The sequence below is a fragment of the Accipiter gentilis genome, chromosome 29, assembly GCF_929443795.1.
Source record: "Accipiter gentilis chromosome 29, bAccGen1.1, whole genome shotgun sequence".
NCBI lineage: Eukaryota > Metazoa > Chordata > Aves > Accipitriformes > Accipitridae > Astur > Astur gentilis.
In genome coordinates this window covers 18,942,551-18,956,810 of record NC_064908.1, presented here as the reverse complement: position 1 = coordinate 18,956,810, position 14,260 = coordinate 18,942,551, and the positions used below count along the sequence as shown (strand labels likewise).

General features: G+C 38.2%; 1 protein-coding gene across 2 annotated transcripts in view; it reads right to left on the bottom strand.

The window, feature by feature from the left end:
• The window catches only part of DAB2IP (DAB2 interacting protein), a 210,694-nt gene extending 197,067 nt beyond the window's left edge, over positions 1-13,627 (bottom strand). For both annotated transcript variants that reach the window (XM_049832022.1, XM_049832026.1), the window contains exon 1: positions 13,129-13,627. In XM_049832022.1, the coding sequence (XP_049687979.1) occupies positions 13,129-13,186 (58 nt within the window). In that variant the 5' untranslated portion in view covers positions 13,187-13,627. The remainder of the gene's footprint in view (positions 1-13,128) is intronic.
• Positions 13,628-14,260: the final 633 nt, after the last annotated feature.

Here is a 14,260-nt window from a genome sequence, read left to right as displayed (position 1 = left end):
TTTTTAAAATTTTGATAGTCTACTGGCAAGCACCAGAAGCGATGACATCATAGCAGGAGGCGGCATCTATTCAGAGGAGCTCAGAGGCAGGAAAAATACTCCCAAGAACACAAAAATAGTTCCTATTACATTTTACTCCTTGGCAAAGGAATATTAGATTATATAAAAGGCAATAGAAATAGCTAGCACAGATACATGCAAAATACTTTAACAATAATGGTAGTGTCTCATCCCTCTGGTTCATGGCTGCAAACTGGAAACCAATATTCTAGGTAGGTCAGATTTGTCTTAAGCTAAAGTTCACTGAAAATGTACTGATTTAGACTCCAGGCACCACGTATGGAAGAGGAAGCCACATTCTTTGTGAATTAAGTGAGACTGAACTGCCAGAGAAAGTCTGGCAACTAAGTCAGGCAAGAGAGTTGTGGTGGAAGACGAGGAAAAAAAATCTATGTGGATTCCTGAAATTAAGCTGTAAATGCACAATAGTGTTGTTTCATTGTCAGAGTTGCCACTTAAGCAAGAAAATACTCCTTCCTATAGTGAAAATTACGATTCTTCATCTTCAAGGAAACAAATACCCTGATCTGCTGAAAAAAACCCAGCACTGAGATTTTCCAAATTCATATAGACATGTCAGGTGGATAATGGTCTCCACAGCAAAATGACAGCATTTTTTAAAATTTTTTTTTGAGGGGGCAGGGAGGGAAGAGAAGACCAAAGAAAGGGAAATGGCCAAGGAGGAAGACTATGGAGCAAGAGGAATGGCTAAAGAGCTAACTAGGAACATAGAAGATCCAATGCAACTACAATACAATGATAAAAGCTTCCTGTGCGTGACCCTGGGCAAGCCACTTTCAATTCAGCTCCCCTTTATAAGAACAGGATAATAGCAACACATTTAAGCTGGCATGAAGATATCTGGTTTAGAGAGAGAAAAACATTTAAGCATTGCAGTATTGATGATCATACCAGCATATCAGTAACAGGCAGACAAACAAAAAGTGCTTTGCAGGTACACAGGATCACATTAAAAGGAAATATTAACCAGTCTAAGTTGTGGAGAGCTTTGCTGAAGGATCTAGCAGTAACCCTCTACAGAAGGGTTGCGTGTTAAGTCGCTAAACAATAAACTCTACCCATGCAAAAACATCTATCACAGTTAGACCACTGAACTAAGCAACTACTGTGTTTGATGAAGGGGAAGTATAAAAAGCCTGTCTACTCTGAGCAAAAAGTAAACACACTTTTAGAACCAGCTGGTCTTCGGTTTGAGTGTGTGTATGTACATACCACCGGAATTAAAAAGCTCTGATTCCACTGCCCCAAATACTATCGGTTATTGCTGATACTCAGTCACTACTGCCAACGGCTAAAAAACCTTCTGCTATGTCTGGAATGGAAGTGATCTTCACCTCTGGAGTTCGAAGGTCAGAATTTTATTCCTCAGCTACTTCATTATAATCATGATGTCTGGTCTAATGACAGATTAAAAGAGGGCACCTGGGAAATCTACGGTTGACAATATAATTCTACCAAAAAAAGACCTAAGTGAGCATTTATTATTATCAGCAGCAATGAATGAGAAATAGTTTTTCTATACCCAGAAATGTGATGATTACTAGAAAACCCCAGTTGTACTGGTACATGCATGACCTTTCAAGGTTTTTTAACATACATAAAATGAGAGACACACACTTGGCTTGTAGCAGGGACAATGAGACCTTAATCCATATATCCTATATTCTAAGCAAGTACAGTGACCACCAGCCAATGGACTGTGCTGGTGTTGCACCTCTGTGCGATTCAGGCATTCCTTCTTTGGCTTGCAACAATTTTCCCGATGCAGGCTTCAGCAAAGTAAGGTTTTTTCTCATTAAAAGAGTTGCTTTTGATGATCTGGCATTTTGCCACAAAAATGACTAAGTGAAAAGATGTCTAATTGTTAGTCTGTTTTTTTTTAGTAAAACTGCAGACAGCAACGGCTCTTTTCTGTATTACAAGAACATTAGCTCAACAGGCCTGAAGTGTAAGAAAGCATACTAGATGTAAGATCTTCTCTTGTTTATTTAAAATTGATTCAATATGAAAAGTTTAGGTTAGATCAAGTGTCACTTACATAAATCCACTGTTCCCTTATTTACAGGTACTAAACATTTCTCTTAGAATACACATAAGTACATGCAACTTACACACTTACTATACAGTTACAGTTAACATACCAACACAAAAGAGAAAGCTAAAAAACAGGTGTTTGTTAAAAATAAATTACAATGAAGCCTTCAGCAAACAAAGTCTTAGAAATAGCCTTTGCGGATTTCTCCTTGGAACAGACAACAGTAAATTGAGTAATCTGACTCACTGGAAGGAAGGCTAAGATTTCGTAAAACATCAATATTTCATGTCCTCCCTTAGCTAACTTTGCCTTGTGTAGATAGAAGTGTCTGATTAAAATGCAACCTTCAGAGAAAAAAAAATTATAACTATGTTTTAAAACAGTAACATCAAAAAGTTAAGTATGTGCTAACAGTAATGGGAGAGAGTGGTGGCCATCAATCGTGTTGATGTCAGGCCTCTTGTTTTGAGGTTAAAGGAATGGCTACAGTTTTCTCTCTAGTGACTGAGTCTACACCAGCAGGTCATTAGTGAGCAGGATTTAATGGGCTCACAAACTACATCTTGTCTTCTTGAAGTGGAATGCACCATTTGACTGCAAAGCCGGACTGCTGAAAAATAGCTGTGTTTCGTCTGAGATAACAGTCTGAAAAAGAGATTCCATAATCAGGAAAACAAGAGTTGAGAGAGTTCTCTTCATAAGGATGCAAACCACAAAATACATGCTGTCTTGAATTACAATACACTTACACTGCAGAAAGTTTGTATTAAGACCCATTGTAAAACAGTTTCTATACAAAAGAGCAAAAGACAATCATCTTTCCAACTCTGCTTATTTCTTCAGGCTCTTTAAGGAAATTCTGAGACAAAACACAGTCTTTGATCTCAGGCATTGCTACAAGGCAACTGTACATTTCCAATCAGACATACTCATTCCTAACAAAACAAAACCTCTACGTAAGTAAAAAGTCAGTCCCTGAAATTCAGAAGTCCTTAACTGCTTACCTTTTTACGAGCAGGTCAAATTTTTGGAAGTAGTTTCTCAAAGCAACTCAGACATTCCATGTTAACTGTTGTGCTGCAATAAACAGCTGCAAAACTTGCTGATTTATTTCCCCATTTGGTGTGCATACTGAACCCCAGAAGAAATCCCATGCAGGAAAAAAATAAAGGAAAAACAACCCCGAAACCCACAGGAGAAGCACCTCAGCCCTTGAGCAAAGTGCAAAAAAGTTTGACAGGGAAACAGAAAGGAAATCCAGCGATAACTAAAAGTTTGGATACGAAACAGGAAAAGCAAGCTTGCTCCCCTCGCCTGTAGTCCTGGCTAAAGGTGCCTCTCCAAGCAAAATTCACTGAGACTCCCAGCTCCTCGGAGCAGATGGTATTCACACATTATTCCCGAACAGCAGCATTCCCTAGTCCAATCAGGAGGCAGCACTCGAAAGCTAAGCGCTTCCCAGACTCTGTTACAGTTTTCAATAGCTATAGCAGAAGATGAATGACTCAGAAAATGAATAAGCAGGGAAAATAAAACACGCCTCTCTCCTAGTCAGAGGCACAGGCAGTCAGTTCAACAGCCCTGAGTGTACTAAGCACTGGTTTCAAGTTGAATGCACCTGCTTTTTTTCCTTAAATCCTAAATGCTGGTTACATTTTCCGTATCTTTAATTGGTGTGATCAACTTCATCTTGGGTTAAAGGCCCCAATAAGAAATGAATCTTTGCTTTTTTTTCTTCAGTCTTAAAAACAACAAACATTTGTAAGAGTCAAACAAAGGACAAACTGTATGTGTGCTCTTCCAGACAAAAAATTTCCAGATAACTCAGTGAAACTCCTCATACCATCTCTTGCTGAATACATGCATAAATATTTCTAAGATTAAGGCCTATTGCAAATGATAGGAAAAGAAGAAAGGTTAATTTCGAAACTCTCTCTCCTAAACAGATTAATATGTTCTCTGGTTTTGCCTGAAGTTTACCAGTAAACTTTAAATTACAATAAAACAAATACATCTAAGAAGCAAACGAATTAATGACTACTGACTTTCAGGTGAAGTACAGCCATTACCCGAAAGCTGGCCAAACAGAACCAGTAAACTACTTCCAACTGCTTTGCTTAGCTTACAGACCATTGCAGCTGCCTCATCCAGAGAACACTTTTAAATACAACTCCTCAACTTGATGCCTGGCTTCTTCTGATGGCTGCAACTGAGTAGTAAAGGCTGATCTGCTAAACAAAGCAAGTTACTCATGGAAACAAGCACCAGCAGGTTTCTCCCTGGAATACAGTAGTGCACTCGTGAGCTTTCCAAAACATACTGGAATTCTCTTTAGTTTTATAACACAAGAGGCTGCAAGGAGATAACACTGTGCTTAATGTTCCTATACCAGCTCTCACTGCAGTCTACGTACAATGTTTTTATTGCTGCCACTCAGAAATTAACTCTGGGTTAGCTGAAAATACACAGCAGTCAGACAAGTGGAATCAGTTAAATCAGTAAAACTACTTGGGGTGAGAAGCATTCTCCCAGGTCCCCCTGGACATTTTCAGATCTTTGTCTGTGGCTGTAAATTGATCCTTTGCATTCCTGTCTGACACATGAACTGTGAAAAACTCTTCAGGGATATTCTCTCTGCCATGAGTAATGCTCTAACAGCATTTCTGCAAAACAGAAGACCAGTTGCAGAGACAATAAAATATCGTGAACTCTGGTCTAACTTATACTATTATTATTTTATGTCAATTTTTTTTTCTTCATTCTGGAACAAATAAGAGAACTCTACTAACATCTTGCTTTCCTACTTTCAAAACACCAAGCATCAGGATTTCTCCAGCTTGGATTAACGGCAGGACCTACATTCAGAGGCATTGATTTGCTACATAAGCCATGCCATGCCCACCCAATGATTAAGCAAACAAACCCACACATACAGCTACAGGACAAAGAACAATGGCTTGTGTTATTACATCTGCCACAGCTGCCTACTAACTTCCCAACTACATCTAGAGAAGTATTTAAAGGTGTAAAACAAAACTAGAAGCATAGCTAGATCCGGTAAGAAAACAAACATTTCTTGCAACTTCATTTTGGCAGCCATTTTCTGATCACTGCATTAAGCTCTACAGCAGCCAAAATCATTGACTACTGACTCACTTAGCAAGGCATCTGCTAGGCCTCTGAGCCCATATCAGCAGTAGCAATGCTTTCCAATTAAATCTTTTACATGTGCTAGTTCCTTGGAGATGCTCAGAGAGGAAGCACATCTAAATGTAAACATTATTACCATGATGCTCTAACTGACATGATAACCACATGTATGCACTGAGAAACCTCCTGGGCAAACATCCTGATCAGACATAATAAAGAATATTACAGTGAAGTGGCTAAAGGTAAGCAGCTATTTATTCTTTACATTGCTCGTGTACAGTACGTTTGTTAGATATGGATGTAAAGCATCAGCAGTTGTCAATCTTTCTGGGCATCACCAGAAGAGGAGGCTGCTGGCCAACATCCTAGTAGTTACATGTATGTGATCACAATAACCCGTGATTAAAGGTCTCAGAAAAACCCACTTGACCGACCCTTTGTCAAAATGTGGGTCTCAGCTCTCATTAAGGACGGACAATTTCTTCTGGGGCTTCTCCAGCTTCTGTTATCTACTACCAGAACCTTATGAATTTAAAAGCTTCTGACCTATAAATACCTTGAAACTTCAGATGTATGCTTTTAATTCCTTATCATCTCTACTCCCATGAAATCCCTTGTCCCCCATTTTCCAAATCAGACACATGAACAAAACATTAAAAACCTCGTCTTCACTATCCCTGCAGCATCATTCTGAGGCATCTTCCTACGTAGCATCCTCACACAGCTGATACACCTCACTGATATTAACAACTACTTCTAGATACCAGGTCCTGACTGGACAGATTCCAGAAGAAAGATTAATAGAGTACACTCTTCCATTCCATTTAATTATACTGAATTCATCTCTCCAACAGTAGGCTGTTGCTGTAGAAAGTTCTGAAAGATATTTGTAGCGGTGTTGTATTTTGGAGATAAAACTGGGAGTTTCCCCACAATGCTGTGCTTTGAAGTTGCTCTCTTTTAGAAGCAAAATAAAAGAGGCGTTGAACATGCTTGACTATGAAAGGACCCTTTTCTTTATTACCAAAGAATGAAGACACTACTTTGACTGTTTCCAGTACTTCCAAGTATGGATGGTTACATTCTATTCATCTAATGTTCCTTCACGATTTCATTCCTCCCTTACGGTGTGCTCATCACCTGGTGGGGTGCTTGTTTATTGATTGGCTCAATCCTCTTCTACAGATTTCAGTAGGGAGAGAAAGGAGGAGACTGCATGCAACGGTGTTCATAATTCAATTACAAACCTGGAAATTGTAGAACACATTCTACAAAGGAAACTTCTTAATCCTTGGTTTTCTATTCCCCTGGAGCTCTCCACCTTTTTGATACTGTTGGACACTTTATTAAAGCTATATTGGATCTTTCTGTTTCCCTACTTAGTGTAAATTATAATGAAGTTACCAGATAGTGCTTGTATCTATTTTTAAATCTTTCTCTTTGTTGCCAAAAAGTTTTGATGACAATAGAGAAACCCAATTACATCTACCCACCTACTTTAAACTCTGTCATGTTTGCTCTACTTGCCACACTATCACTGACAGTTCAGGCAGATTATTTATCATCCTTTTCAAACAATGATCACTACACATACCTGGATCATTTCTTTGGATTAAGTCCAATACCGATGATATAACTTGTAGGAACCTCAGAAAATAATGTGGAACAGTGGCCTAATGTTACTTGCGGGGCAAATCTGTCACTATTTCAGATGTTCGCCAATAAATGCTGCCCTCAGGTAGGATATTTTATTTGATTTTGTCACCAGTGTTTATGTGCAGATATCCCACTTTGGTTTTGCTCACCAAGATTTAGAACTTTTTTCCCCAGAAAAATTTATTAGCTGCTTCAGACTTACCTTTCAGTACAACACATCTTTGCTATGAATTATAGTTAGTACCTGAATACAGTGTAGGTAAAATCAAGAAAACTACAGCAAAATATAAAGAAAAGGTTTGCCACCCAAAATATGCCTACCACTTTTATACACAATTCATCAGGAATTCGGTCTGCATTTATCTTCTCTAGGTATTACACTGCCATTTGTCTTTTTCTTTTTGATTTTTCCTACCATCAAGTACTTGTTTCTTCTTTTGTCAGAAGCGATAAGATAGACATGGTGTAAGAACTCTAACAAAGAAAAGAATGAAGCATAACTGTCTTAACACTCTATAGTCCTCTGCTAGCTCAGCCCTGAAAACTGAAATTCACTAAAAAAAGTATGATTTTTCAAAACTGCTCAAAAGAAAGAGCTTGCTTTTCTAATGGAATATCATGAAGTAACACACTTTGTTAAATAATCTGGTTACTCACAGATGTCTAGGATAAATATTTCTAGTAATAATGTACGCTTTGTTTCTTCAATGTGTTTAACCCAAAGAGTTCTTTGTAAACAATATGAATGTTTGCTGAGGTAAGTAGAGAAATAATTTTTTAAGGATCTGCGCCACAGGCCACAGTACAGCACTACTTAATCACCTAATGATATTTTAATATGTTTAATTGCCAACCTACTCATTACCATTTTTCTTCAGTCCTGTAGACAATAATGGAAATTAACGTTTAAAAACTACTACCACCAAAACTCATTACTTTCCAACATTCACTCTAAATAGAAACCAAGTTTTCAGACTTATTAGGGCAGGACAGTACCATGGATAAGAAATGCCAAAGTTTTTTGCAAAGTTTTGGAAGATGGCTGCTCTGAGACAAAACTCCTTTTCTCTCACATAAGGAAAAGGATCAGTGCTCTGCCTTTCAAAGATCCAAGCAAGCTGTTTGCAATTTGTGTAGGCCTACAAAAAAAAATAAACTAATTTTAATGTTGCACAAAAAATGTATAGTGTGCCATATTAAGATTGTATTATAATTATTTTCTACTGGTTCTCTGTATTACTCTGTATCTTCTTCAGACCTCATATTTTCTCTACATTTAATGTGTTTATGACTGACAACTGTATCAATGTAATTTGACTATTTAAAAGATAATAAAAACTAAAAAAAGTGTACTATTAATTTATTCTGTATAAATTTCAAGCAAGCTAGTCTTTTCTTCTATACTCTCCTCCTCTTTCCATGTGCCATACACTTTTTCAGTACACTACATCTAAATCAAACCTTGCTTACCACTCTAATCACACAGCATCTTTATTTTCTCTCTTTACTTTCTCAGATACAAATGTTCAGTAATATTAACTTTGCTTCCTCAGACAGCATGCCAGAATGGCAATACCTGTAAGAAACACTTAACGTTTAATTTCCAGGCAATGTACAATACTAAACCACTAAACATACTTCTATTAAAATAGATGCCTGACCAAATTTCCACACACTTGGGGAATTCACATCAGGGGGAGATTTGCTCCAGAACAAGGTAACTTAATTACAACAGTAAAATGTAAATAACTTACTCTTATAAATACTCAGTTGTTGGTAGATGAGGGGGAGTTTACTTTTCAAAGCATAACTGCATGGCATCTTCAGTACTACTTCTATTTAGAAGGCAGGGGCTTCAGACTACTGCACTGAAAATTAGTGTTGTCATCCTATTTTCCTTCTTTTTCTCATTGCTAGATGCCTAAAATGCAGTTCTGAAGAAGAAATGCCAAATCAGCTCCCCTATTATCTGCCTCTGCCTCTCTATTCAGCAACAGAATTTCCTCTTGCATGGGGAATTCCTGGTTCACAGCCTTTTCTGTGGAACTTTCAAAAAGACACTTCAAAAGCTTTCACTATTTTTCATCTTATTTTGAGTCTAATCTTTATTCTCTCTGAGATCATCATATTATCTTTAAAAGAAGATAATATTAGGTTAAGAGTACATATATATTGTCCACACAGTAAAAGTAGATGTCAAGTCCAGGGAACTAAAGAGCCTACCGTGCTGATGAGCCTTTGGCTCTCTGCTGAGACACTGGATGAGGTACCCCAAACGACATCATCTGCCAAATCCAGCTCAGTAGCAAAATTCATGGCCTTTTCCTGTTCTAAGGCAGATCTACCCTCTCTCTCTGAATAACAATCACCTTTGGTCGTCACCTGCAGCAGCCATAATTTGTTGGTCTTGGGTTCCTGTACAACTCTGCTAACAAACTTCCTATCTACTCTACAAAAAATTCGGTTGTCCCAGTCTTTGCTTCTGTTTTCCTCTCTGCCAAGTGCGATTTTTAATGCACATCAGGGTGTCACTGAGGCTAGGATTTCATTACTGCCCTAGAACATTGCTTGAAGAATCTAAATTACCAACAGCAGACAAACTTCAAGCCTGGCTGTCATCCATGTAATTCACCTGGCTGAATGTGTATGTCAGAGACTGAAAAAAATATGCAATAATTATTGTATTATTAAAGCAAAATGGTTTAATTTCATTTCTTCGTGGTGCAAAACCTGCATCTGTGATTCACACTTATGATGTAGGGAATATGATTCCACTAAAACCAGTAGTTGGGATTTGGTCTATAGGGTTGTTCAAAAGGTCCACTAAAAACACTGTGCCCTTAAAAGATTAACAACCAATTCACAAAGAAATATTGTCAGGGCATGCAAAAGAATAAATTCAGAGGTGGTACCAGTGTTCACTATAGCTATATAAACTGTGATCTAAGCAATTACAAGACACAACAAATGCACAATTCATACATATTTTGTACTCAAAACTTTGTACACAAATACAACATCTTATAAATCTTCACTGGCTTGCAAAAAGCTGCTGAGTTGTCTTTTATTCTTGTAGCTGCAAGTGGCTATAGTACAAAAGAGAAATCTGTAGCTCTGATATGTCATCCCTCTGAAATGGGTAATTTAGGGTTATGGTTTCAGAATCAGCACATTCTTCAGCACTTTTCTTCCAAGAAAATTTTTTTGTGAAAAGAATCAAGTAAAACCACGCCAGTACATTAAAAAGAACACATCAAGAAGTCAGAACTGTGAGCCATCATAAAATGACAATTATCTTTCTTTATATTCCTGCATTTCAGAGAATGGAAAGAAAATATCGGGGGGGGGGGGGGGGCGGGGGAGGAGAAAGGGGGTGCTTTAAGGATTTTTAAGATCCTTACAAGGTCCTGTAGCTTCTACATGAGCCTTTATCCTAGGCATACATGGAGAGAAGTTACAGAACTTCCATCTCCTTTCACAAATGTCAAAATGGATAGCAACCTATGAAGCTTGTGTTCAAAGCAGTTGAAGCACTATAACTCAATGAAGAATCCTAGAAAAAAATCCAATAAACATTTCACCCACAGGTTATGATTTTATTCCACGGTCTATTACGTCAAGGCAACTAATACAGCTTAAATCTCATTTCAGGTCCCCAAATAAATGAGTGGTCCTTCTCTGTTCCAGCTACAAGCAATAATAAATCTATGAAGTATCTCCATGAAAAGCTGGGAACATAATTTGATTGGGAAAAAAACCTGTGTTGAGAAATGAGACATACAGCTTCTCAGTCTTGAATATTCCACTAATGTCCTTCTAGCTGATTTCGTACATCTCTATAAGCAAATGACAGGGCTGCAGGAGGCAAAAAGAGCAACTCTAAAGTATATTATTGCCACCAATTCCTCAGAACAGCTTTTACTATCATTAATGATCTATTGATTGGGCTGGCAATAAGCAACTAAGAATGAACTGACATTGAATTTTAAGGTAGATGGTTAACCGATATGAACTATCAGGTAGATTAAATAACAGTTTTCATTCTGCTAGCAGAAAAAGGAATTTGATTTGACATTCTTGAAGGTAAAAAGGCACTTCTACAGTAAGCACAGAAGTTTCAAGTTATGGTCACTTCCCAAGGCATTAATATTTGTCACATGAGCAATACAGTAAGATAAACACAATAGTTATCACTGTGTTCATAGCAGTTCACTAGCTGTTTGATAATAAAAGGGACAAAGGGGCTGCTTCAAGAATGACAGCTACAAGAAAACATTCTCAAAGGGGAAAATCTTTCTTAACAGCACTCTGCTGGCATATTTTTGAGAACTTCCTATTTACTGAATTAATGCAAAATAATGCATTGTATATCATAATAATAGATTAATCCCTCGGTCCTGCATATTGCTCCTGCAGCTCCAGCAGCATGACACTTAAGCAACTGACCTTCTGATCAAGAAATGGTTCAACCCATTTGGTTTACAATGGGATAATTTAAATCAAAGTAATTAAAAAAACTACAAAAGGAAGATGGCGATTTACATAGTTAGAAAGGGGAACCAGTGTAGGTTCTTCTAGGATGCTTGGTACCGTGAGTGCTTGCTTACCCCTCATTTCCCAGTTTATGAACATTTCCAGTGTCTGCCTACTTATTAAAATATTTTCTAGGAAAACAAGTTTCTACACAATGTGACAGAATATACTTCACATGTCTGTAAGGAGAAGAATGAGAAACCTGTGTATCTTAAAATATGCATTCTAAATTTAGTGAGCCATTTTAACATATTTGAGAAACCAAAGTTAAACTTATATTTCCCACAGAATCTAGGCACTCTCTGTGACTCCTAAAGTCCAGAGTCTGATGTTGGGACAGGCAAGAATATTTGCTTATATGTTTGTTAACATCAGCCCAACTATGCATGCATGCACTTCTCTGATAATCCCAAAACTTGCTGCTGTAAAGAAGAAAGTAAGAATTAATTCTATGCGCTAATGGTCTAAGAGGAGGTATAAGACAGGAGAGGCAGATGCTGTTCTTCTAGAGAGAAATTAATATAACCACATATGAAAGAGAATAGAAAAAATGAAATCAGAAGTGTGATCCTCCCCTCTTAATCTTTTCATGTAAATATTATCATTTGAAACAACACTGAAATCTGTCCTTGATTATTTTATACAATTCAACTTCATTTTGGCACAGAGCCCGAAGTAAAGCAGTGCTGCCCACTTATATCTGCCCAGTCAACTGTTCACATAGTTTAAATGTTACTTCATTCCCTTAACCACATTCCTTCCGTACAGTTTTAGGTCTACTGTGATATTAACACTGCAGTTATGTCGTACTTGAAGCTCTAGGTTATCAGCAGAGAATATGCTGTGGGAAATAGATAACTAGTTCTTGAACAATATGTATGTAGGAAGTGGAATACTTTGCAGATTTCAAACTGTATCCAGAATAGTACCAAATACATATTAAAGAGCTGAGAATCAATTTATTCTGAAAATCACCATCCTAAATTGTTTTCATAAATGTAAACAATTTGTTGTCCTCAATGCAGCCAATTCACTCTACTAACAGAGAAATAAGACTAGCAATTGCAAACAACTTTTTACCCCAATTTATGCTTTTTTGTATGCCTTCAATAGACTAGATAGCAGAACATCAGCATGTGGAATGCTATAAATCCAGGGAATAGCTGCAGTTTTAACCATGGACTTTAATTCCAGGGTGAATTTATGTGGTCCCTAGCTAAATATATCCTTCTAAGTAAATTACTCATGCAACTGCCTGTAGGAAAGCTTTCTGCAGATAAAGAAACTGTTTCCAAATGCTACGTTTGACAGCACATACGGCATAAAGTTACATTCTTTTCTCACTGGCAAGAAAGACCCCCAAACTGAATAATGTAGAATGCATAGGTTCCTCTTCTCTCAGCAAAGGCTGTCCAGGAGATAGGTTAATTCTGCAAGGATTACTGCTCCTTGCAATGCACTGTATGTATCAGTCCACTCTATGTTTATCTCAAAACCCTGTAAACAGAGTGATTTCTAAGATAATGTGAAGCACATTACCACATTCATTTCTACTTATCCATGCAGAAGACAGTAAAAACACATGCCTAACCCTGTGCCTTTAGTAGGATGTGTAACTCAGACACTGTTTTACTATCCTTTTTTTCCTCTTTTCTATGTTTTCTACTTCTTACCATTGGAGTTGTCCTGGTCCAAAGGATTATCTGGTTCCATTACTTCAAATAAAAGCATCCAACATGCAGTTCTCCATGCAGCAGAGGCATAAAAACACAGCAGTTGCCTAAGCTGATTCACCTGATTTATGAATTAGTGCTGCATCCATAAGAGGCTGTGTTTCTTCTTTTGTATTACATCTGGCTCCTTTTCCAACTAGATGGCTGGGTATTACAGCATGCAGGCCTTTTTCCAGCATCCTCTTAATGCATTATATTTAAAGTAGCAGCAACCTTTTTCTCCCATCCCCCAGACTAAGTTACAGCAGTAACTAGGCTGAGCTGGCAGAGAGCGGAGCTCATTCAGAACAGGACCAGCAAGCGTTCTCCGATTCGTGTTGCTGCATAAAGAGAATGATTGATACAATAAAAAGTAAGTGGGCTTTGACACAGTACGGTATGCACTGCAGAAAATCGCACCAAAACCAGCAAAGGTCTTGAGGGTTTGGGGAATGCCTTGTTGAAGCCACCAGCACGCACCCCCTCACACACAAACACAAATTATGTCCTGTTCCCTCCTCCTCCTCCCCCCCCGCTACAATCTTTTATAACCCTGGATCTCCTCCAGCAATAGTCTGTTCCTTTACTCGGTTTATAATAAACTCTGCCATTCCCTTGTGTCCCTAGGGCTGTCTTGGAAAGGAAGGAGGCTGTTTGCAGAATGAATAGACCAGCCAGTGCCTAACAGGGAGGCAACTCAATGACGCCGCACTGGGCAGTTGTAACTTGCTGCAGCAACAGCCTTCTGCTGGAGACCTTGTCCTACATTTACCCTCTTTGCCAAGCCAGGAGCTGCTGCTAAGTTGGCATTTTAAACAGCCTTCTGCAAATGAGCTGGACGGGCAAGCACCAGCCTTGCTGGACTCATATGGTAGATTATACCGAAGTCTGCAAGTGCAGACTCTCTCAAGAGAGACAGTATTAGCTGTCTGTTAGATCATAGTATCAGAAGTCAGGTCACCTTCATTCTGCTACTGGGTCTGCCACTAACTCCCCAAGACCTCACATAATTCATAACTCCATTGTGCCTCAATTTTCTGTGATACTGACATTGAAATATGTCTTATCTCACAGGAATACAGCTGAAACTTCC